Genomic DNA, 25592 nt, shown 5'->3' on the forward strand with positions numbered 1-25592 from the left:
GAGCTGAAAATCAAAGATAAGTTTTTCATTTCAATGTGTAGAATTGGGGTAAAGTTGGTGTTGGTAGAACCAAAATATGCAGAATAAAATGGGCAAAATGAGAGTTATTAAATTTAAAGAGCCACAAATTGCAGATACTTGAATTAGATTTTTACATTTGCATCTGAATGAATCACTAGATTTCATTAATCAACGTTAATTTGACGGATAAGGGAGAAGAAAATGATATGTTTGTTCCTACTGTGCGGATCCATGTTTAGAGAAAATCAAACTGGCCATATTTACTGTCAAACATGGTGGTGGAGGGATGATAATTTGGGCTTCTTTGTTAGTGACAGGATCTGAGCAGCTTAAACTCCAAAGTAGTCTAGAGAAACACGAGAGCAAGTCTGTTCAACGTCTACAATTTGACTAGAAATGTGTCCTCAGTGGGAAAATAATCCAAACTAAAGCAGCAGATCTGAAACAGAAGAACTGAAAAAGACAAAATCCCCGGTGGTTCAGTTAAAATTCACACCTCAACCCAAGTAAAACACAAAGTTTGGACCTGAACAGAGGCGTGCAGAAACAAAAGTTTTCAAATGAAAAATGAATTTAAGTACAAATATAAAGTCAGACACTGAAAAAGTCAAACAGAAAACAATTTCAGTTCCTGCTGCTGGTTCTACAAGCTGCTGAGACATCAGGTGTGTTTAGTTTTTCTTTTGCATTTCTTTCCAACTTGCTAACTACAGCAAATGTTTTGTCATTTGGAAAATATATTTTAAAAAAACTTTCTTTTTTTAAGCACTCTTTAAACAAAATGTAGCCCACCTCCGGTCCATAAATATAAAAGTCGGCATGGAAAGGTGCAGAAATAAGGCTGGAACTTTTTTCTCTAAATGCATCCATTTTTATTTAGCTTCTTGAATCATTTCCTGCTCAGATCATCATTTTTTAGACCTGAGCTGCCAATAAACAAACCAGCAAATAGCTTTAAAGCAAAAACAAAATCTGCTTTGTTGACCAGAAAAAATATATTTGAAGTGGTCCTGATCAACAAAAATTTTGAATGACTTTCAAAAATGATAAATAAATAAAAAACACTGACAGGAAAGCAGTCCCAGTACATGATGCTACCACCGCCGTGCTTAACAGTTTGTACTACGTTTTGAATTTTTCTTGATAAAATCTCTTGAAAATCAAGTATCATTTTTCCTCCAATTCACAATTCTCGGCATATGAATGCTCTTTTAAGGCTCTGCATTCCTTGCTCTTATTACTGCGTGTTTGCTCAGCTCTGACTAAACTTAACTGGGCTCTGATGCATTGTGTGTAGGTGTGAAACAGGACGCTGCGAGGTGCATGTGTGTGTTTGCATTTGTCATCGCCACCAAAAATACTTCTGAACAACTGTTCAAAGTAACACAAGACGGGGGAGGAGGATTTGGACGCCCATTAGCGCTAGCTGGACTCCTTTAAGTCAGAGAAACACTTGAGAAAGACGTTGGCGTATTTCTGGTGTGGAAGAGAGCAGCTCAGGAGTGAGGTCAAGAGCATGAGCAACAAGCGTGGAGGGAGGAGAGAGAGAGAGAGTGGAGTGAGAGTGTGGGAGAGTTCGTCAGACTCTGGTGATGGTCGGGAGGGAAAAACATAAACGCTTTATTCTCAGACAGCTTTTGACTGAGATCCTTCAAGAGAGAGAGAGAGAGAGAGGGAGATGCAGGGAGGTTACTGTGAACCTTAATTATTTTGACAGCGATCTCTGGATGAATGCTGTGTTGTGATGGGGACTGTGAGTGAGCTGTGTGCATCCAGTTTCCAAGCTTTTCTCTGCCCTACTGTACGAGGTGGAGCACCTGCTGCTGCAGCCTCAGGTGAGTTCTTTACTTATCTTACCACATGCTGCTGTGACCTGATGTCATTAAAATGACATGTTGTAAGAAAAAAAGAAAAAGAAACAGTGAGATAAAGTGGCTCCAGTGTTTAGTTGCTGTGGTGATCGCAGAGCTCTCTATAGCTCTGACATTTCTGTGTTCGTGTACACACACGAGTCAGTGTGTGTGTGTGTTTCTGTGCGTGTGTGAGAGCTTGATTTGAGAACATGACGCACTCCCATCACATTCTGGTCCGGGATCCTCCTCTCCGGTGGGTGCCGAAGTCACATAATCTCCATCTCTGCCCACTGCTCTCTGCTCCTCGCAGGTGGTTTCACACGGCGTCGACGCGCTCATTCAACAGCAGTTATTTACACGCTGAAAAGAGCTCGGCAGGCACTCACACAGGTTAATCTGATGTGGCTGGCAGCTTTTTATAAATACACAGTGTAGCTGAGCCCAGTCATTTCCCCCCTTTTCGTTCCTTATTGTAATGTCATGGGCTTTAAAATTGTGAGAACAAGTACACATTTTCAGATAAGCCATTTAGAGCTGTCTTCACCTCAGGTTATACTTTCCTGAAAACTAGACATATTAGCAGAAATATAGTTCCAGGTAGGAGTGCAGATCATCTGCATAGATGGCAAATTACAATTTTTCCTTTCAATCATATTCCTGCCAGTGATGGCCACACTAATCAGCTAACAGCAACAAATTGTTTTATTTAGCACTTTTGCTAACTTTGAAATCATTAAGCACACTTAGTTTCCCCTAATTTATTTTTTACAAATACATCCTAAAGTGCTAAATTACTTATATTTATTGACATCCACCAGTGGTGGGCACACTTCTGCTCATCTGCTAAAAGTTGAGTTAATTTTTTTTGTTTAGCACTTTCACACACTTATTTTTCCCTTAATTAATTTTTACAAATACATTTAAAATGCTAAATTTTGTAAATGTTTTGTTTATCGATCGTTAACAGTTCTTCTAGTATTAGACATTTATGTTCATTCTCTTATTTCTTGTTTATAACAGTTCAGTTTTCTCTCCTTTGAAAAAGGAGAGAATTATCAATAACCCATCGGTAATACAGTGCATCGCTCCAATGACATTTAAAAACAGTATCTTGGTGCACATATTTGACTTTTATTAAGAGTTTGTACGACCCACATAATTATGTGCATGATTATGGCACATAATCATGCACATAATTATACACCCCCATTAACATTTGGTTAAATGTCCTTTAGCAAGTTGCAGACCAGCTACACACTTTTTGTAACCACTAACAACATTCTGGCATGATTCTGACTCAACATTAGATCACTCTTCTTAGTGGAGTTTCTTTTAAAATCGTCAGTTTCCTACCATTTTCTAGTATATTTAATACATTTTCTATAAGCTGTTAGTCCTTCCTGTTCCAGAAGCCAAATGTTAGCCAGATTTATCCAAACCAATACCAGTGCCAATCTGTGTTTGGGTTCACTGTGCCGTGCTCATTAAAACATCCCCACAGCATGATGCTACCACCACCATACCACAACCATTGGTGCACTTTTCTCAGGTTTGAAACCTGCTTTGTGTACTCTAAACATGTTTTCCGTTATTGTAGCTATATGGTTTAATTTTTCATTTGCCTGCCAGTTAAAAATGTCTCTGAAAGAAATTTGGTTTGCCTACAAGGACACTTTCAGTCGGACCTGAGGGGCTTCTTCCCTGGTCAACACCCTCTGAGTTGGTATTAATGTTCAAACTGGACAGGAAAACTGCTGTTCCATCATTTCCAGTAGCAAAACCTTGTGGCTCCTGGTTTGTTCCTAAACATCCTAAACTATTTTCTCTGACAGTGACAGTTTGGTTCAGTTGAGACTTGAACACAGTTGAATCATCCCAATAAAACAATGAACCCAGACACACAATAAAACCAGTTTCACAATAGATACAGCAGGCTGGTATTAAGCATCTAGAATGGACTCAATACAAATGCTGTTCTCCATAAATTTAGTAAACATTTCAGCCAAAAAGAATAATCTTGGACTATCGCTAGTGTCTCTGTATGTGTAATTTTAATTTTGACTGGATTGAGGGGATTCAATTTCAATATTTTCTTTTTCTGAAATGATTAGTTGAAAGGAAGAAGATGTAATATCATCGAAGGTTGTGAGGATCAGCATGAATCTGATCAAACATCCTTCAGCCTGACTTCTCAGATTGAAAATATTTATATTCTCTTCTTGTTTACTGAGATAGTCAGACTTAGAGAAACTATCAGATAAAAAAAAAATATCCAGAAAGAGAAAATCTTCCACGATTGTAGCTCATTATTAGTCAAAATATAAGATGATAAAGAGAAAAAAGAAAGCAAAAACTAGCAGTGAAATAAATAAAATAATATGAAGAGAGACTTACTAAGATTAATCAATAAATAACAAAGGGAAGTTAATTTTAATTTAAAATGAATAACATTAAAAATACCAATGTTAGACAAAATATCAACAAAATTAAAACTTTATAAAAATGGCAAAATGGCAAAGCAATCAATTGAAACACTGATTAGTAAAAAAATATATATTAACACAAATTCAACAAAATGACTCAAAGTCTGTGCCCTCAGTCAGCTCTTCGTTTTTAAATCTTTGGTTTGTGCAGCTTATAATTAAACCTGAGGATGACTGAGCTGCTGTATGATAAATTAGTTGTAAAGAAAATAGTCAGTCAAGCAGATGACATAAGGCCAACCTTTGGATCTAGACTCAAAACTCTGTTTATGGAGGGGGGAAAACACACCATTCCTGTGGTTTAACATGGTGGTGGCTGCATCATACTGTGGGAATGTGTTTGTTGAGCAATAACAGGAAGGCTGGTGGACAGAGCTAACAGAGGGTAATCCTGGGAGAAAAGCTTTCAGATATAGCAGAAGACTATTGACTCAGAGAAAATGACTCTAAATATTTATGCAGCCAGAGCTTGAATGGTTTAAATCTCTTGTTCAGACGGGAGTCGAACTGAGAGTTAGTGGAAAGTTCTGAAAATCAATTTTCACAGATGCTCTCCACCCAATCTGACTTAGCTTGAGCTGCTTGTGCAAATCTGGTAGAAACGTCCCCCAAGGACTGCCCCACTTTTCAGATTTCTGTTTGTAAAACAATTGAAAACCATTTTACTTCCAGTTCACAATTATTGTGCTAATCTAATGCTTATAAATCTTCCCAAAACACAGTAAGAAGTGGTAGTCACAAGATGTGGAAAAAGTTGGAAATGTCTGAATACTTATTCAATTAGCTGTATATTAGGAAGCTGTCTGATTAAACTGTGAAATTCAGCAGCTTTTTTCCCACCACCACGCCTGACCACATCCTGTTTTTTGGTGGGTCCAGCCTCTGAATAAAGCAGTGATTCAATCACACAGCTGCAATCCCTTGCCCTCTTTTTCCTCTGTCCTTCGCTACACCCTCTCCTCTCGCTTCCCTTTTTGCCCGCTCCCAAACGGTCCATCTCTGATAGCACACCAACTTCCCTTAAACTAATATGTTTCTGTATGCCTCTGCTATTCAGCAGGTGGGGCTGTTATTTCAATTTCCTTTTTTATGTCTATCTTGTGAGCCCTGCTTCCTCTTCCTGCATAAATGTGGAAACAGCGATTTCTCTGCCAGGTATGTTCTCATACGGCTTAATACGTTGGACAAACCCACCTACGTTTTAGCATGTAGGCATTGATTTTCTTTGTCATACCTAGTTTAAAAGGTGCAAACAGTTAAAGTCCAAAGAAAACACTTCATAAGATCTTTTAAAAGTTTGAAGAATTTGTAACTAAGGCCAATTTACATAATTTGCAAGATAGTTTGGCTCCTTTAAAGAGAAAATATTATATCATGAAGGGTTTCCCCGATATAAACAATTAGGCTTGAAATCATACACCTCTCTAAGTGATTTAATTCCTTGCTTTTTACAAAGATACATCTACTGTGAAGAAAAAAATATATTTTACTCACCTACAATAGGTTACGCCGCCAAAAAAAAGAGCAGAAAAGAGCAGTTCTCATGCTGCTAATGCTATGTGTTAACCAATTTATATTAACTCATCATTTAGTCCTCTTGTAAAAAAAAGTTGTAGCATTGAGAAAGGGATTGTTGAACCTCCTGGACTATCTATTGTTCTCTCTTCTCTTTAATTTATCCCCAGTTTTTCCATCAGATCTAAGTTTGAGGACTTCGGTGGCCATGGGAAACTTTTTCTGTGTTGAAATGACCATTTTTTACACTCCTAATCTGGTTAAAAGATCCAATAGCGACTCATTTTATGTGTAGAAGTGGAGTTCATCAACTTTGAATTTAAAATGTCGTGATATTTCAAACTTCCCATCAGTGTTCACCTATATTTACCGGTTAAGTAACTTCTGAAGGTTGCACGGATTTTATTTATGGGTATCAGAGTAAAAGAGAATTAAAAGGTTTAACGTGACAAAATGTAAAGGGCTTCCAAGAGGTATGAATACTTTTACAGGGGACCGTTAGTACGTGAAACTGAAAGACGGTTGCTACGGGGTCAAACAAAACGCAGATGTTTGTAAGGCGATCTCTGATTGGTTGCTGAGAGTTGAGGCTCCGCCCCCTCAGCCTCTCCTCCACCGGCTGTTTCTCCGCAGCCAGTTGTCACTAACTGGCAGTTTAACGGTGACGGAGTTGTGACCGAGGGTTCCTCTTTGACCCGAAAACTTAATTAAAAAGTGACCAAACAAGATTTCCTTACGGAAACAACGATACCAACATGGTGTTGAAGTCAGAAGATGGAGTCGGTGAGTTTCCAGACACGGTTTTATTGGTTTTAACGCTTCGCTAATCCAGAGGCTAAACAGGTTAGCTGGTTTAAACTAGTTTAACTTGACGTCCTGGGATAACTGACGTCTCGTTTGTGTCCTAATATCACATCGTGAGGCGTGTTTTTAGCTTTCAGTTTCCTGCCAGGGCAACAAGTCCTCATCTGGCTCATGTGTTAATGCTCTTTGGCAGCCCTTTATAGACTGACACAAGGGATCTATTATTATTATTATCTGGATTGAGGCCAGCCCTCATGGGGGGGTCTGTGCTTATTGTGCAGCAGCCCGTGTCTCTGAAACCAATCAATGCAGCCATTTATTAGCCGGATTGTCCTAAAAATACTCAGTTGACTTGACTTGATGTACTTTTGTGCTCTCTGTTTCCTAACTTGGAGCCAGGGAGTTGGAGTCTGTCGGCAGTAGGAAGCTGTGGAGAAACCGGACCAAACCTTAGGTTATAAATCAGCCACCCTGCACAGCTGTGCACTGGTGTTTCATGTGAAAAACTGAGTATAACAAATCTTTTCATTTCACAAACAATGATTAAATTTGATGAATATTGTAGATTTTCCACATTAGTTTAGAGCATTTGACCACTGTAGTTCCTATTAGTACTTAGGTTAACAAATTTGTAAACGGAACAGCATATCAAAACAAAATTTTATATGAAAAATATAAAATAACTTTGTAATTTTAGCAGGATCAGGTATGAACATTCAAAATGGAACTTAAAATGTAGAAAGTTGGCATTTAATTGAATGCAATTTTGCAAAAAGTTGCTTGAATACAGTATTAGGTCATTTTCTTTGAAAGGACTAAGTTTTAACATTAAGGGATTTTTTTCTATTTTAATGTACCTTTTGTAGATCTCAGTGACATTACTGTATAGCTCAAGGAGGGAAATGGGGTCATCATTATGATGAAAAAGAACAGTAAAAATTGGCTGTCAAACCATAATATAACGGTATTAGTTTCAGTATGTACATGAAAACTAATAGACCCAAAAATGTAATTTTCCATTATGAACTATAGTACAAGGAAATACAAGAACAGTATTGAGAATATATTTTTCTAGTGATCATTGTTTATATTAGAAGCAGAGTGTACATCACAATGCCATGTGAGATATTTTTACTTTTATTTTAGTACTAGGCCTGTCACGATGACAAATTTTGCTGAACAATTAATTGTCTCAAAACTTATTGCGATAAACGATAATATTGTTTGAAGACCTTTTTACACTGATTTAATGGAAATGACATAATAATGCATGCGATGTCCTGCCAAAGATACGTAGATACACTTTATTTTCAAAAGAACACTAAACACTGGAACTGATAAACAAAATAAACAAAACAACCAAAAACAAAAATAAAATGGATTCTCAGTCTCCATGAACAAAAAATGTACTTGAATAAAATCTAAACAACATAAAGCCAAAGTGGAAATAAATACTGCATTCAACCAAGAGTGCAGATTATGAAGTCTGTGTTGCCCTTCAGTAATAATTAGATTTAAATAGAGAAAATGGGCACATCCGACTACCTGATGCAATAGTTCACACTACACGTTTTTTTTTTTGCCTCTATTTTTTCCCCTTACGACAAAATTAGAACTCCAGCCGTTCTAAGATTGTCTCTTACGATTTTGTAACCGATCATCCTGTAGTGTTTGGTGTGTTACGGTAGATCAGGGTGCTCAATACGTCGATCGCGGGAAGGTTTTGAGTTGATCTCGGCAGTTGGTGACAAACTGAACGCCGCCAGGACGATGAGACCAGCACTTCCTCTTCTGACGCGCTTATCAAAATATTCACTAAGATCCTAAACGTTTGTAGCTTCATTAAAGAATAATATATATTTTTTAAATCAACAAAACCTGTTAAAATTTATATTCTCAGTAATTATTGTTTCAACAAGGTGTTGCGCAATTCAGTGCGTTTCAGTTCCATTAACAAAAAAAAAAAGGCGACTCAAAGACCGACTGACTAGCAGAGCAGGAGTTTACATTAGCTAATCAACCATCGCTGTGTTCAGGGGAGCGCTTATTAATAATTGAAAAATAAATATCAAGCCTGGAAACTTGACATCGTAACGGACTGAATGTTGTTTTTCACATAACCGCTGCTCCGTTGCGGGGCGCAGGCGGTTGCCACGGCAACGGCTGTGCTTAACGACAAAGAGAGTGTAAAACGGTAGGAGAATCTCACCAGTGGCGTATCTAGGCCTACCCCTAAAACTGTATCTCAGCACCCCTGAATCAGGTTGCCACCCTTCCCGTAAAATACGGAGTCGTCCCATATTTGGCCGTTAAATGTGCGTCCCGTATTGAACCGATACATAACTGTCCGATAGAAACGCCTATCATACACACATCAACACTAAGTTTAACAATAATGACCAAAATAAAACACAGGAAACATTAAGGTCAGCTAAATTGTCGTGGTGGGAACTAAAGGACCCCAGAACGCTACGAACCGTCACCGTTGCCTAGAGACGGACACTACGCAGCCGCGGTGAGCTGCTATCAACCCGCGTCTTTTTAAAACGTCCTCGACCCGATTCCATGTCCTAAGAAGCAAAAACGCTTTTAAAAATACAGACGTGAGAAAAAAGACGCCATTATAAGCTGAACAATTTCAGTTAGGACGGATATTGTGTACATCGAAAGACAAAAAAAAGAAAAGTGTCCGTCGTGGCGCAGTGTGCTGCTGTATGTCAGAGAGAATGGATCAGGAGAGGAACCGCAGAACCTTAAGAACCAGAAATCAGCCTCTCTTCATCCTCAACCATCTCCTGATGCAGACATGGTACAGAACATTTAGTTATGATTGATTAAGTTTCTTATTGCGATTTTAGTTCACTATTGTGGTTTGATTCTTTGCTTAGGATGTTGAGTTTGGATGATATTTAATAAATAATAGCATTAGCCAAAATAAGTGGACATTTAAAGAACAAATCATACGAATAGATTAACAGTAAATACATAAATATTTCCTACATTATATTACTTTCTGTGTGTTTTTTCAGAAATGTTGATATATTTTATGAATAATTGTTCAGTGGTCATTTAATGTATTATTTCACTAATATTTTATTAATGTGGTTTACCAGTTTGGATAATCTGACTTCCTATCAATGAAGAAAAAACATGCTAAGCAAAAATGCACCCGACCTGCAGGCCAGGGCCGGTTCTAGACGGGGGCTAAGAGGGATTCTAAAGAAATTATACTAAATAAATGTCTTTTTTTTAGGTATTCAGTGATAGATATTTTTTCTTCACAATTTTATTTTTAAGGTATTAAAAATACATTGAAATTATTTTTAATAAAAATTAATTTAATGAATTAAAAATTATGATACTCCACAGCTGCTTGTGTCTCATTAATGTTAGCAGATGTTGGCAGGTATGATGTAGTCTTGAGATTCTGTTTCAAACTGGGTTTATACACCTCTGGGGAAAAATGTAAAGTTTCTCTGATTTTACTCTTTATAAGTTTATGTTTGAGTAAAATGAACATTGTTCTTTTATTCTATGAATTACTGACAACATGTCTCTTTATTTTGTTTGTGAATGTATGTAAATAAGCAGTTAGATTTAGAAAACACACCAACGAATATCTTCGCATGGGTCTTAGCCCTGCTGGGGGCTAAGCACCCTTAAAAGTCAGATTCTAGAATCGCCCCTGCATTACACTAAGGAAATGAGGAAGGGAGGAGTCAGCGGGGAGCACCAGAGTTGAGCCTTTTTTCATTCAGTGTCATTAACAGAAAGAGAAAAAGCCCGGAAGAGACGATAATGCCGATAATTAAAATGACGTCGATAGTTTTAATTTATCGTACGATTAATTGATTTATCGTTTATCGCAACAGGCTTATTTAGTACAAAGATGAAATTAGTTTGAGTTGACATGTAAAACTGCCTTTAATATCTTTATGTTAGTGGAAATTAAAATGAGTCTCCATTTGAGTTCCTTTGAGAAAATAGATTCTTATCTCAAGGATAACATTCCTGAAAGGCTTCCAACATCTCTAAATATAATATTTTCTTGGACATAAAAACCCCAAAAGAAAGTCTTGTAGTCTCTTGTTGGCTAAATATTGGTTAGCCAACAAGAACTGAATTGAAAAAGACCACTTAAGTCCTTTTTTAAAATAAATCATATGAGAACCACAACATTTTAACTTTACAATTTGATTTCTCTATAGATGTGGGCCGATCATGTTTTTCTTCATCGACACTGATTCCTGGTTCTCTAAAGTCTGAGGTATTGATTTAAAGAAAAAAGAAAGTTGTGTTTTAGCTCTTTTGATTTGCAGTAATAGTTTTAAATGCAGCTCTCTGCCTCTCTGGGTGCTCCAGGTTCTTGTTAACATGACTGTTAAGTTAAAGGGACTTTCTAAATTACCATTAGGTGTGAGTGTGTGCATGGTTGTTTGTCCTGTGAGTCTCTGTGTGGCCTTGTGATGAACTGGTGACCTGTTCAGGGTGGGACCACTAGCCCCATGCGACTATACAACGACCAGCGGGTCTAGACCATGGATGCTTCAATTCATAGTTATTATTCAGTTATTATTAAACTGATTGGTTCACCTTCAGTTTTTCATTCGCTCACACTCTCAAACTTCCCCAGTTTCTCTCTCGGTCACATTAGGATGTTTTCATTTCCTGTACGTTCAGGCTTACTGGGTGCGCTGCAGGGCAAACGCCCAGTTGCTTCGCCTCCACTGCTCCCTGATGTCACTCAGGTTGGCCTGAATGGCAAACAGCCACCATATGCGGCCGTTCCCAGAAATCGGGACTTTGGGTCTCCATGTTCTGTACAGCATCCCTCTCTTTCTGCGCTCCACTTCTTTAAGGAAAGCCATTATCTGCTGGTACTGAACCTGGGAGAGACGTAAAGACATGGGCTCCAGCTGGACCTGCGCCTCGATCCGAGGGATGTTCCGGGTCCTCAGCGGCTCCCTGGAGGTGTTTCTTCTGAGCAGCACAGAGGCACGCACTGGCTCAAAAATGTACTGGTGCTGGCGACTCTGCACGTACCAAGTCATTTCATCCTGGATCTGGCTTGCAGGCAGCATTCCCAGGATTTCACACTTCGTGTCCCAGTAAACGCTGAGTCTTCAATCTCCAGCTGCTTTTGTTTGAAAGGCTTATGGATCAACTCTTTCGAAGACACGCTGTTGATGCAAACTCCAAAAGAAAAGGCCTTCTCTGGGATGGAAAAGTTATCCTCAAACCTCAGGTGAATATTTTCAATCTTTAATTCAATGTTTTCAAAAATCTTGGTGACGTTTGAAGCGGTGACAGAGTACCAGTACGACTCTCCTCTCTAGTGTAAGACTCGTGGGTGTCCAGATACTGATTCTCCATTGTAGAATAATCCACAGAAACAACTGAGCTCTTTCTCAGTGTCGAACATTTAATTTCTTTTCTGCTACTCCAACAGCTATTCCCAAACTCCCCTGTTCCCCAACGGTACAGTACATGGTGGAGCATCTGTCACTGATGACCTGGGTACACAGGACCTATACGGCTTGAGACGGTTGTAGTGTACATCTTTGGGTTTAGCTCTGGGGTCAAGTTGATCCAACACCTCATACTCAACACCCATTTCCGCCTCGAAATCCAGCCGTTTTAAAACTTTGAAAGGACCAGTCCATCTAGGAGCCAACTTATGCCTAGACAAAGCAGGGATGTCAACCAACACTAAATCCCCAGGATCATAAGCTTCATGTCTCACTTGTCTGTCATAATAGTGCTTCTATTGTAAGGCTGCAGCAGCGCGCTGCAGGGCAAACGCCCAGTTGTTTCGCCTCCGCTGCTCCCTGATGTCACTCAGGTTGACGGCAAACAGCCACCATATGCGGCCGTTCCCAGAAATCGGGACTTTGGGTCTCCATGTTCTGTACAGCATCCCTCTCTTTCTGCGCTCCACTTCTTTAAGAATAGCCATTATCTGCTGGTACTGAACCTGGGAGAGACGTAAAGGCTCCAGCTGGACCTGGCCCTCGATCCGAGGGATGTTCCGGGTCTTCAGCGGCTCCCTGGAGGTGTCTCTTCTGAGCAGCACCAAGGCACGCACCGGCTCAAAAATGTACTGGTGCTGGCGACTCTGCACGCACTGAGTCATTTCATCCTGGATCTGGTTTGCAGGCAGCTTTCCTAGGATTTCACACTTTGTGTCCCAGTAAATGCTGAGTCTTCAATCTCTAGCTGCTTTTGTTTGAAAGGCTTATGGATCAACTCTTTCGAAGACACGCTGTTGATGCAAACTCCAAAAGAAAAGGCCTTCTCCGGGATGGAAAAGTTATCCTCAAACCTCAGGTGAATATTTTCAATCTTCAGTTCAATGTTTTCAACAATCCTGGTGACAACCGAGGCGGTGACAGAGTACCAGTACGACTCTCCTCTCTAGTGTAAGACTCTAGTGTAGTGTAAGACTCTTAGTCGTATGGATCTATTTCAAGGGCCCACCTGGCTCTACGTCCAGTTGGGTCACAGTCCAAAGCCATTTTCCTCAGACTAAGAAGAGGTTTGTGGTCAGTGATGATCCGAAAGCGGTGTCCTGTTAAATATTGACGAAACTGCCTAATAGACCAGACAATAGCCCATAGCTCTCTGTCATAGGTGGACCAACATTTTTCTGTTTTTGTGAGGACATGACTACCGTACGCAATGACATTTTCCATATTCATGTCATTCGTCTGCGATAGTACACAACCAATGGCCACATTTGAAGCATCCGTAAAATGCAGAAATTCTCGTGAAAAGTCTGGATAAGAGAGAATGGGAGCGCTGCTTAGAGTATGTCACAATGCAATGCATCAAAAGCACTCTGTTTAGTTTCTGTCCAACAAAATCGTTTCCCTTTTTGTGTGAGTGCATGAAGTGGCTGAGACAGCTTTGCATATTGATAGATAAACCGTCTGTAGTATGAGCACAAACCTAAAAAGGCTCTAATGTCTGTGGGGCTGTTTGGGGTGGGCCACTACTTTACTTTTTCAACATTTTTGGAATCGGGCCTAAGGCCTCCAGCAGATACAACATGTCTGAGAAAAACCACTTCTTTTTGCGCAAAGTGGCATTTGGAGGGTTTCAGTTTCAGATTGGCTGCTCTGAAGCGGTCAAAGACTTCTCTTAGGTGTTCCAAATGAGCAGAGAAGTTATCACTGTACACAATTACATCATCAAGGTAAACAAGGCAGGTTTTCCATGACAGACCTTGTAAAACCAACTGCATCAGATGCTGAAAGGTAGGTGGAGCATTTACCAGTCCCATTGGCATTACATTAAACTGGTAGAGCTCTCCCCGTGATGAAAGTTGTTTTCATTTTATCTTGTTCATCAAGCTGCACTTGCCAATAACCTGATGAAAGGTCCATGGTGCTTGTCGTGGAAAAAAACTATTTCCAAGCACTGTTCAGGTAAAATCACTCAATCAGGTTTATTCATGAATTGTGCACAACTCAGAGAGCTCACAGGACAGTCAATAATGAAGCAAGTCTGAAACAGAAAGCTCTGCCAGGCAGAGCCAACACATGAGTTTTGTACAAAGGAATAAGGGATCCAAAGCATGGGAATCAGACTGGTTCCCATGCAGCTGGGGAAAAACAACATCCAACCTTGTGCATGTAACCCAAACAGCTTTAACTTGGTGGGAATATACAGAACTTAGAATAAACATATAGCAATACAACTAGCAGGTGTGACCTAACTAATTTTTCCACATCAGTGCTGAAAACTGAAGAGCCTCTAAGCGCATCCAGTGTGTCATCAGTACGCGGCAAAGGATGAGCGTCTTTCATGATGACTACATTTAAACCCCTATAATCTACACAAAACCGCCATGAACCATCCTTTTCCCTCACCATGACCACAGGGGCAGCCCATGGGCTATGACTGATCTCAATGAGTCCCTTATCCAACATTTCAGTCACCTGTGATTCAATGGACCTTACAAGAGGAGCCGCTTTTCATTGGCTGATGCCCATTCTACGTGGTCAAGTGCGTAACCGTCTCACAAACACACGCTTCCCGTTAGCTAAGTACAGCATAATGGCAGCACTGGTACAACTTCTCCACCTCGAAGCCTGTCTGCTACACAGTCTTACGTTAGCTAAACAGATCAATATCCAATGTGTACAATCTGTATCTAACATACACTAAAGATTTTATTTTAGCAGAAAAGGCTTTGGACTAAACCAGTGGTTCTTAACCTTTTATGAGGTACCGAACCCATCAGTTTCATATGCGCGTTCACCGAACCCTTCTTTAGTGATAAATAAAATAAAAACTTTTTCCAAATTCAAGACATATGTAGGCCTATATGTTTTTTTGCTGGTGCACAAAATGAGCAATGCATGAACCTTGCTCAAAGAACAAAACCATGAACTCACAGCAAATTGCAGTATTACTTTATTCTGGCCCCCAAAAAATATTTCGGCCCCATAAAAGAATTTCAGCAACCCAAAATATTTTTTTTACTAATTAAAAATAAATTTGGATTTTTTCAAAGAATAACATTTTTTTTAATAACTAATTTTTTTATTTTATTTTAAATTTAATTTCTTTTTTGTCATTTTGAATCCACAAAAAACAAATTTGGGGCCAGAATAATGTATTGCACAAATTACATACCTGCAAATTAGTGTGACTTCTGCTGTTGTCCAGTTCAGAGAGGCGTGGCTTCACCTTGGCAATTGCATCTTCAGAGCAAAGTCTGTTCATTTTCTTCTTTTTTTTGCTCGACATATTTAGCATGGATTAAAATATTAAGAAGGAAACCACGCTACGTACAACTATGACAGCCGCTGATACTGCGCGCACTAAATTCCCCGCAGCACTGATTGGCCGAGCAATGTAACATGATCCTCTGCAGCAAGTGATGGCCAAGCGGGGCGTGTCATCACGACTTTACACAAGTGTGTCTTTACCGCCGCGGCAGAGGCTCCGCCGAACCCCTGAGACCGACTCATCGAACCCCTGGGGTTCGACCGAACCCAGGTTAAGAACCACTGGACTAAACTGTTACTCGTGTTAGCCACTCTAGCACCAAGTACAGCTAGTCAATCAACCATCGCTGTTTTCAGGGAAACGCTGATTAATAATCGAGAAATAAATATCACTTGAATATCACTGGAAACTTGATATTGTAACGGACTGAATGTTATGTTTTTAACGTAATCTTTGCTCGTCTTGCGGGGCGCAGGCGGTTGCCACGGTAACAGGTGTGCTTAAACTACAAAGAGAGAGAGAGAGTAAAACGGTACTAATGGTTTTGAGTTGATCACCTGTTCGGGTTATTTTACCTTTGTTTCCCTTTGCTGTGGCGCATTACAGCCGCTGTAGTTTCTAAACGTTGGACTAATTACCCCGTTCGTTTGTGAGCTTACGTCATTCACAACAAACATCAAATAGAACAAATATATTTCATAAAATTTTAACAAACAAATGGCTTCTACCGCGATAATTATGTGAAATCAATTAATTATATCCCAACTTCAGAAGATTTGCCTTTACCTTTACAGAGCTCTTTGGTTCCTCCTATCAGTCTGTAGCTTCTCATATTGACGTCATCAAACCAAATTTCAGATCTACCAACTGACTGACACCTGCTGGCCTCAGGTTTGCAACCAGCTTGTGACTGAGAAACCAGTAACCTCCTCCCAGATGATGACATGAACTTGTTAGTTCCTCTGTCCATTGTAGTAGCTGATATATTGTGAAAATCCGGTAGAAATGATGACTAATCGAGTCATGTTTACATAGAAACAATGCGCTGCGAGGCTTTGCTTGTGAGACTTGTGGTCACGTGGGTCGGTGGTGGGCGGAGCTTGGTAAAGTCCATGATGTCCTGCATTTGTGGTGAGGTGCGATAAGCTCGTTTACGAACAGGGGGTGCAGTGCTGGTATCAATTTTGTGCCTTACAATGTCTGTTTGTCCAAAATCGTTGGGGTTTTTACTAAAAATGTCCATGTACTTTAGTAAAAGGTCATTAAGTTGAGACTTTTCCACAGGAGACAAGTGTTCCTCAGTAAGATCAAATGGCACTTGGAGCTGTTGATTGAATTGACTTGATTTGGTGGTTATGCGAGTTTGGTCCATGTCAACATGACATATAGGGGTTGGCTGAAATGGAGCAGAGTCCAGAACAACATCCTCTTTAAAGACAGGAAAAAACTGGCCTAGTTCCATCCCAGGTAGTAACCTAACAGGTCCATTGGTTGGGTTCAGAAGACGAACAATGGCAAAACCATTTCTAGCTGTGGATAGAGTATGTGCCACAGAAATGCCATCCAAGTCCAACTGGTAAGGCTCCAGGCAGCCACCATAGACATCAGGAATATCCACAGTTATCATTGGATCCAACATAATGTGTGTATCAGACCCCTCTAAGATCCCATTAATATACGAGGTAAGAGGTGTTTCACTTACTGCTGCCATCATTGTGCTAGGTTCTGGAAGTTCTAGCGAAGTAAGTGGGGAACCACCAGGTTGGCAGTGACACGCCATTTTCAACTCCAGTAATTCCACCGTCATTTAGGGCTTTATGTAAGTGAGCTGATGACCGCCCCTCCTCAACAGCTAGTGTTCGTTTTCCCTGGTAGTATGAGCCATCGGTTGAGTAGCCTGGATGGTTATGATCGAAATGGTAGTCAGCTGGTTGGCGATGATGCATAGGTGGAGGTGCCATGAATTTTTGGTCCTGAAACGAAACGTGTTTTCGTTGAGGGCTTTGGCTCCTCCGCCTCCACTCATATTGGTGTCTCCCAGGTGATTGGTGACGTCCTCTACTGTTCTCATTGTAGAAGCCACTGGATCGTGAATATTTTTCACTGCTGGCCCTGAAAGAAGGGGAACCAGATCTATACCCCCTGCTGTATAGATTATCATTTTGATTGCGCCCAGATTGGTGTCCATACTCAGGGGAGGGCTGGCAAAACTGTCTTGTTGTTGAACAAGAATCTCTGTTATCCAACTTCAACTTTGGTGTCCCTAGTTCTTTACTGAATTCCTTTACAGTACTAGTGAGGTCATGTATGGCAGTTTTCAGATACGCTTGCTCACTGGAAATAGTATTTACAGAAGGGGATGTGCTTACATCTTGTGCTGCAGCACCTGGCAATATAGGTGATATTAAACGAGCAGCCTGACGAACCCGTTCTGCTCGTGCTGCAACCTCAAAAGCCTCTTGAAACGTCCTCACCCCACTCTCGTGGCACTTGATCTGTAGCTGCTGATCCAAACCAGCAATGAAACGGGACATTTTCATGTACTCACTCGCATTTTTCTCAAAATCAGGGAATGCCCCTTTCACTAGACGACATATATCTGCAGCATAGACTTCCATCGCTTCATTTGGCAGCCGATGACGTGCATTGGGAAAGGTCTGAAATGAGGCAGTGACATCCTTCTGGCCAAACGCGTCCTGGAGATGTTTTTGGTAGCCTCAAATGAACTTTGTGTCTCCTTGGGTAAATTGTCCCGCACTATAAAAAGTTCAGGCGGCAACAGTGTAGGTAATTCCAGAGCCAGATTAGTGTCCAAATCCACGGTACTGTCTTTATAACGGGCTTGCTGAATAACCTCATAGCAGCGAGCCCACAGTGTAAACGACTCACGGCCGTTGTTGCAGAAGGGTGGCGGGAGTGAGATTCCCCTGTTTGAAACAACCGGAATGCGTTGGCTGGATGTGGCTGGCCTGTCGACCTCTGACATGGTGAATACAACTGTATAATCCAAGCGAAACGCCTATGTAACACTGATAGCTAACAAAAAAGAAACAGAGGTAGCAACCGCCGACGCTGTACTTAAGTAACGGCTAGCTCGCGCACACAAAAAACAAATCCGACAAACCGTGAGAAGAGTCCCAAACTCGACACCGCTGCCACCAGTGTAAGATTCGTGGGTGTCCAGATACTGATTCTCCGTTGTAGAATAATCCACAGAAACAATTAAGCTCTTTCTCAGTGTCGAACATTTAATTTCTTTTCCGCTACTCCAACAGCTATTCCTGAACTCACCTGTTCCCCAACGTTCAACGTTCACTTATCACCCCCATCCGGGGAGCCTTTCAAAATAAAACATTTCCAAAACATTTTACATTTTCATAACTCCAATTTTCACTCTTACAATAGTTTTAAATGCAGCTCTCTGCCTCTCTGGGTGCTCCAGGTTCTTGTTAACATGACTGTTAAGTTAAAGGGATTTTCTAAATTACCATTAGGTGTGAGTGTGTGCATGGTTGTTTGTCCTCTGAGTCTCTGTGTGGCCTTGTGATGAACTGGTGACCTGCTCAGGGTGGACCAGTCCAGCCCCATGCGACTACACCGACCAGCGGGTCTAGACCATGGATGCTTCAATTCATAGTTATTATTCAGTTATTAAACTGATTGGTTCACCTTTAGTTTTTCACTCGCTCACACTCTCAAAACTTCCCCAGTTTCTCTCTCGGTCACATTAGGATGTTTTCATTTCCTGTACGTTCAGGCTTACATTTGTTACCCACTGTTCTTTGCTTCCTTTCTTCCAGTTCTTACTTACTGGACTTCTAAGCCTCGAGGCTGAATGAATGCAATCAGTAATCGGGGCAGGATTACATCAATCTTTTGAGCCAGTTATCCTCAGGCCAGGGAACTCTAAACTGTACAATTATTCCCTTTTTTTTCCAAATCCAGAATGGACAATTGATGCCTTGTGAACAGTGCCTGACGGAGCATTTTTCTCTCTCTTATCACAAACAAACTGCTTTGCCTCTGGTCTCGGGTCATGTTCTTTTATGTGAACAAACACATGAGCTAAAACAAAACAATCTAGTGTCTGTGCCTTGCTTGTTTTTTTTATTTTTACCATCGGTTGTTTTAAAGACATGCCTTTCCTCTTCATCGAGCCAAGGGAGGGAGCCTGCAGTTGATGCTCCACTCCTTGATGGATGGATGAAGGGATGGAGCAGGGAGGAGGCGAGATGGCCAGAAGGAGGAGGGAGAGCGATGAGAGTTTAAGGGTTTTCCTCCTTCAGAGACACACTTAAAAAAACCAGTTTGTCCTCATTTAGCTTCTGGCAGGCTCCGTTTCCTCTCCCGTCTGCAGTAATGAAGAGATTAGAGCGGCAGAGTGACTGAAGAACCGCAGGACTGACCTGTCTAAAAGAAACTGGTGACTAAGTTCCATCCTGAGTTTTTTTTTTATTATTATTTTGGTCTGAAGTTGTTGTTCTGGAACCTTTAAAAGCTGTGGGGAAGAAGCCGAGCAGACGCCAGCGTTTTCTGGTACGATCATCAAGATTGTGACACAAATGTGTAGGTGTTCAGTGCGTCATCTTAACTTCTGCGTGATGTTTTTTTTTCTCTTATGCCAAAACTTGAAACAGGATGAGAGTGTGCATGCATGAGTTGTCACGTCTTCTTTAGAAAACTTGTGAAAGCAGGAAACGTCAGCTTACGGTACAGTAGCTGCAGATTGATTATTGTGCATATTTTAAAGGATGTGATGCATCACCTGCTTACCACCAAGGCAGGGAAGGCGGATGGAGAACAAACGTATTCAGAGCGGCTGATCATCAATAGCTTTGCAACAATGAAGGGTTGCAAGTTGCAGAACAATTGCAAACTCTGTGATTTGTGGAGCTGAGTTTTAAAAAGTGTACTTATGTAGGATGTGTCTGGATTGTGCTTTATAAGCTGTTATAAACAATCTAACCTATTTCCTCTTGCAATAAACCATCAGAGGAAGTGAGTAAATGCCAGTTTCGCTACCGTTTTTTTTACAACCATGTGTTTTTCTGGTCTTCAGGTTAATAATGAAAGCTGCTCCGGCCTACTTAAAGCCTCCTCTGGGTGACAAGGGGATGTGTGTGATTAGTTAGTGCGTCATTGGATGTGTTCTGGCACCAGATCATATCTAAACTGAAGTCAGACATTTGTGGGTATTTTTTGGGTGGGTTAATTTGACACATCCATGCCTTAGGGTTATAGAAAAGGTTTCTAAAACTAATGCTGTACATTTGTGACGCGTTGATCTGATTTGCATAAATCAAAAACAGTTGATCGTCACAGATTTCAGAGTAAAAACATAAGAAAATAACCATCATGGTTTCCACATTAAATTTATTTCCTTTTTTAATTTTTCAGTACTGATTAATACAGCTCAGTGTAGGTGTGGGTCAATGTGACATTGGCATGACTGGTGATCAGAGTTTTATGTGGCTTTATTCTTAATCCTCCTGTTAGACATAAAAAAATTTTTTTAAATCTGGTGAAGAAGAAAAACCGTTATAAGTTTCATCCAGCCAAAAGCCTGTTTGTAAATATAAGTATGATGGCTTAACCTGAAATATTTTGAAGCAGATAAGTGCAAGTTCTTGGAAGCAAGTGAAATGTGTAATCTTACTGCTGCCAGTTTTTATTTAAACAACTGGGAGCAGCTGATTAGAATCTCTAAAAGCTCAAATGAACTCTGACCCCAAATCTCAGAGGAGTAGAAAAGGAGGTGGATTAGCAGTGCTTTCCAAAAACTGATGGTATCATCCAGGACTTCCTGCTGTGGAATATCATGTGTGCTGCTCCAGACATTAAGCTGTGAGAATGTCAGTCAGAGGCTTCTTCAGATTCGATGCAAGACTGACTGCTACCGGAGGTCATTCCAGCCTACAACATCACAATTCACGTTGACTGTTTGAAGATATTTGAATAACATGAGTCACTAGAACATTTAATTTCCCTTTAGGATACATAAATTATTTTTGAATTGAATGTTACAAGATTTTGAACGCAGAAGTATTGATGGCTATACTTTACTGGTTGTATTATTGCGCTATTTGTATCTGTAGGTTTTAATTAATGTACAAATATTTGGACGAATATCCCCATTTTGACTGTAGCAGCCATTCCACTTTTTTCTGCAAGTTTTAAAGACTGCCAAGTTGGAACAAAGAGTTTTTAGCGATTTAGTCTACTGTGTTTGACCAAGAAAATATACTGATAATTTATGTAGTCCATGTGAAATGGAGCTGATGTACTAAGTGACCCTGATTCATGCATTAGTGGTGATAAAGCCTGTTCTCACTGTGTGCCCTGTTTCTGTAGAGTAACGTTGTCATGTAAGCAGAGAGAACTGAACAATATGAACTGATTGAACTGCCTCAGCAGGATTCCTCTAATGAGGTTGATTTGTCCTCTGACTGGTTGCTACTCCACTTTAATTGCTCGTTCTCTGCTTTTATTTTCTTGGCTTACATATGTTTTTAAAAAAACATTGATGAAGCCACCTTATGAAATAATAAATTAACTACTGCTTGCTGTGTCTGGGAATAAAAACTGTGAATGTGCCACAAACACCACAATCTTACTTCCCACCTGTTGCCGGCCTTCTTCCTCTTCCTTTTCTTCTTACGTAAATTTTCTTGAGAAAAACCACCAGACTATCTCTGACAGATCAGCGTTGGTCTATTTATCATGGCTCTGCAGATATTTTGTGTGTCTGTGGTACATGAACTTTTGTTCTGTCGGAGCACACACTCGGTATGGGTGTTTTCCAAGCAGGGAGGAAGCCAACACCGTAATTTGAGCTTGTAATTGTAAAGTATGACATGAAATTCGGTTCCCGTACTTATTTTGCTGACATTCCTTTTGTTGGAGCTTTTTGGTTTTGGTATTTTACTCTGCTGAAAGTGTAAATCTCTCCAGTTAATAACAATAAACAATAAACCAAACTAATTCATTCTTTCGTTGTTTTTGGTAAATGTTCAGTATTTTTAATCCCCTATGCTAATCAAAGTAACTTAGGAATTAATATGTATTTGCCAAATATTGTTTTTATGCTAGGCTAACACAATGCTCACCTTAGAGCATGTTGGTACTGCTACAGTTCATTGTATGTGGGCAAAACTTGACTGTTCTTCTTTATAAATGTTTTCTTTCGCTTGAAACATCATGAAATTGAATTGGTAAATCTCAGGTGCTGTCTGCAGATAGACAGAGCAGGTCACATGACAAAGACTGAGGCGAAGCAGCCAATACCATCTCTCTTTCACTATAAGATCAAAACACACATTTGACACCTACAGAAATATGTCCACTGGGAGTTTTTTGGTGAATCCAAGATTAGTTTTCATTGGTTGCCATGGTCTAGACTCTGAACCAAATCCAGGAAGTGAAGCAAAACATGCCTAATCACTAATAAAATCTTTAATATTTTCTTAAATAAAAGGACAGGATTACAAAGTTCTTCCTAGTGTTCCTTCAAATAGTAAACCAGAGCGATCGAGATTAGTAGACACTCTATATGTAATAAAATTCTAATAAGAGTATTTCACATAATTAAACAATTTCTAGTAGAAAATAAGAACACGCATCTTATTTATTTCCATTGTTGTAGTTTTTATAATTCTTTAATCACAGAAATCACTACTTAGAAGTCTAACACTCAGTGTTTTGTTTATTATTTTAACTAACAATTACCTCGTGGTGGCAAAATCTGTAATCATAAGATTAAAAAATCTTTCAAATAATTGTTTAAGTTTTCTATTTATTAAGTCTTATAGTTGTGTGAATTTAGTCCACTTTCAGCTGGCTCCTCCTGGTTTTGTTTTATTCAACACTAACTTTTGTGTGGGGGGAAAAAGTGCAGGTCTGCTGGCTCCACGAACGCTGATAAAACCATTTAACCACTTTTATTGTTTTAAACTAATATTTGTTTTTTATTGGATTAGTGCACTTAGTCTTTCTATTGCTCATATAAAACAGCTCAGAGCTAAATTGACATGTCAGTGCTTTTATAATCTCCCTTTGTTCTTAATATTAATTTTTTCCCCCTCCTTTTATTAGAGCATCATTATTGTAGTCAAGAGATATAATTTCAGCTTTATGTCCTGTTTGTTTTGGGCAATGAGCTTGAGTCCGTCTTCCTGTTGGTGTCTGTGGTAACTGGTGGTGTAATCTGATGGAGCCCAGATTGTGTTGCCATAGTGAACCAGAGCAGTGGGACTCTCGGGTCTCCGTTCTTCTGTTGTTTTGAAGTGTGTGTATGCTGTAATTGCATTGTGTGTAGGATGAGGGAATATTTGATCTCTGTGCCTGAGTGCTGGATTCGTTTCTGCCCTCAGTGCCTGATGACCTGAGTCCAGAGGAGCGACAGGAGCTGGAGAGCATCCGCCGCAGAAAACAGGAGCTGCTGCAGGACATACAGGTAAGTACGACTCTCAGAGACTTTCCTTGAGCTGCTAATTATGTTTTTATTTCTCATAATCATTTCTCAAACTGTAAACGGATTTCATCTAAAGCCTTTGTTAGTAATAGAATCACTTGTTTGTGTTTAGAGATTTGTGCCCACTCTTGTTGCACTTTAAAAAAAAAATCTTGACTATGAGTGTGTGTATAATAATAAAAACAGTTTGGTGATATTTCTTATTTCCTAAAGTAAAAATATATATATATTGTTTTTAGCATAAACACACATTTAAACCTTCATCTTAAATGTTTTTGTTTTGGTGAATATTATATGGTAGAGCAGGGATTGAATAAATATGGAACATAATGCTGTATTTTCTGAACCTCTTTTCCTCTGATACCCCTAAATAAAATACAGTTCCCTTCAGAAGGCACCTTATTGGTAAATCCAGTCCATCTGTGTGTAATTTAATCTCTGCATAAATCCAGCTGTCCTATGACACTGCAAAAACACAATCTTATCAAGTTTATTTGGTCTAGTTTCTACTGCAAATATCTTATTTCAAGTGTACAAACTTAAAAGTAGCTTTTCAGCAAGATGTTTTAAGTCAATGATTGCTTTATATTATTTAAAAAGTACTAGTTCCTCTGGTAGATTATTTCACTTATAACATGGGGAAAATGTCTGGTTACAAGAGAAATAATCTGCCAGTAGAACTAGTACTTTTTCACCAATATTAAGGAATTATTTATTTAAAACAAGCTACTAACATTTAATAACATTTGTGTATTTGCGGTGTAACTCTGAAGAAGTTGCATAGATCTAAAATCCAGTTAAGAATCTGTGGTGAGACTGAAATTTGATGTTTCCAATGCTCTCCATTCACTTTTGATTTTGGAAAGAAATGAACAAACTAATGGGGGAATGAGATAAATTACATTAGACTGCTTCATATAAGTCAAAAAAACATCTTGATACTCACCGTTACCAACGAAAGAAGCGAGGAGAGGAGTGAAAGTCAACAGTACAACAGAGAGTTGGAGAGTTAATTACCTAAAATGTGTAACATAGAAAGTATTGACGCTCACTGCTGCTTTGTAGGTCAAAAGGTAATCTGTGTGTATGGCAGCGAAACCAAGAGACGGTTTCATAAATAATAAAAAGCTCCATTTACAAGGTTAAGTTCTCAGGTTAATATTAAAATTAGAGCACCAGTCCGCCTTCAGAAAGCAATTGGTTTAACATGAGAGTTGGTTGATAGCTCATCTACCTTTTATCTACTTTAAAAACCCAATGCATGAGAAGAAAGTCAGGGTTTCCCCCAGTGTTTTATAAGCCTGGCGGGCCACCAGGCTTTACTTGTGCCCCCACCAGGTTAAATATTGCTTATCTACTTAAGTATTTTTAAAATGGTTGCATTTTTAACACTTTATAGTTGGTGTATTTATAGTTTGTATTAATCTTCCAATCTTTCAATAGCACATAATTATCAAGTGATATTTTCAAATTTCCGATCCACTCTAAACATTTTTAACTCAAAAACATGATGGACCGCTGGATGAATGATTGCCTTAGCACCCAGCCACCAGACTTGGCCAGTTTTCTGGGAGAAACCTTGAAAGTACATCATTTACAAATATAATTTGATGGGGTTGTTCCACCATGAACGTTTAAAGCCAGGTTATTTCAAGAGGAGTTGTTTATAAAATACAGGAAAAACCCGGATTATATTTCACATGTGAAACC

At 39.6% G+C, this 25592-nt stretch overlaps 1 protein-coding gene across 6 annotated transcripts in view; it reads left to right on the top strand.

Moving 5' to 3' along the window:
* Positions 1–1518: 1518 nt before the first annotated feature.
* The window catches only part of LOC114152392 (cytohesin-1-like), a 35387-nt gene continuing 11313 nt past the window's right edge, over positions 1519–25592 (top strand). The window contains exons 1-2 of one of the 6 annotated variants that reach the window (XM_028030289.1): positions 1519–1856; positions 23782–23864. In XM_028030289.1, the coding sequence (XP_027886090.1) occupies positions 1766–1856; positions 23782–23864 (174 nt within the window). In that variant the 5' untranslated portion in view covers positions 1519–1765. Of the gene's footprint in view, positions 1857–6499; positions 6656–19599; positions 19979–23781; positions 23865–25592 lie in introns of those variants that run through there. The other 5 variants (XM_028030286.1, XM_028030287.1, XM_028030288.1 and 2 more) reach the window with 5 other exon arrangements.

This window comes from Xiphophorus couchianus, chromosome 10 (assembly GCF_001444195.1).
Source record: "Xiphophorus couchianus chromosome 10, X_couchianus-1.0, whole genome shotgun sequence".
Classification (NCBI taxonomy): domain Eukaryota; kingdom Metazoa; phylum Chordata; class Actinopteri; order Cyprinodontiformes; family Poeciliidae; genus Xiphophorus; species Xiphophorus couchianus.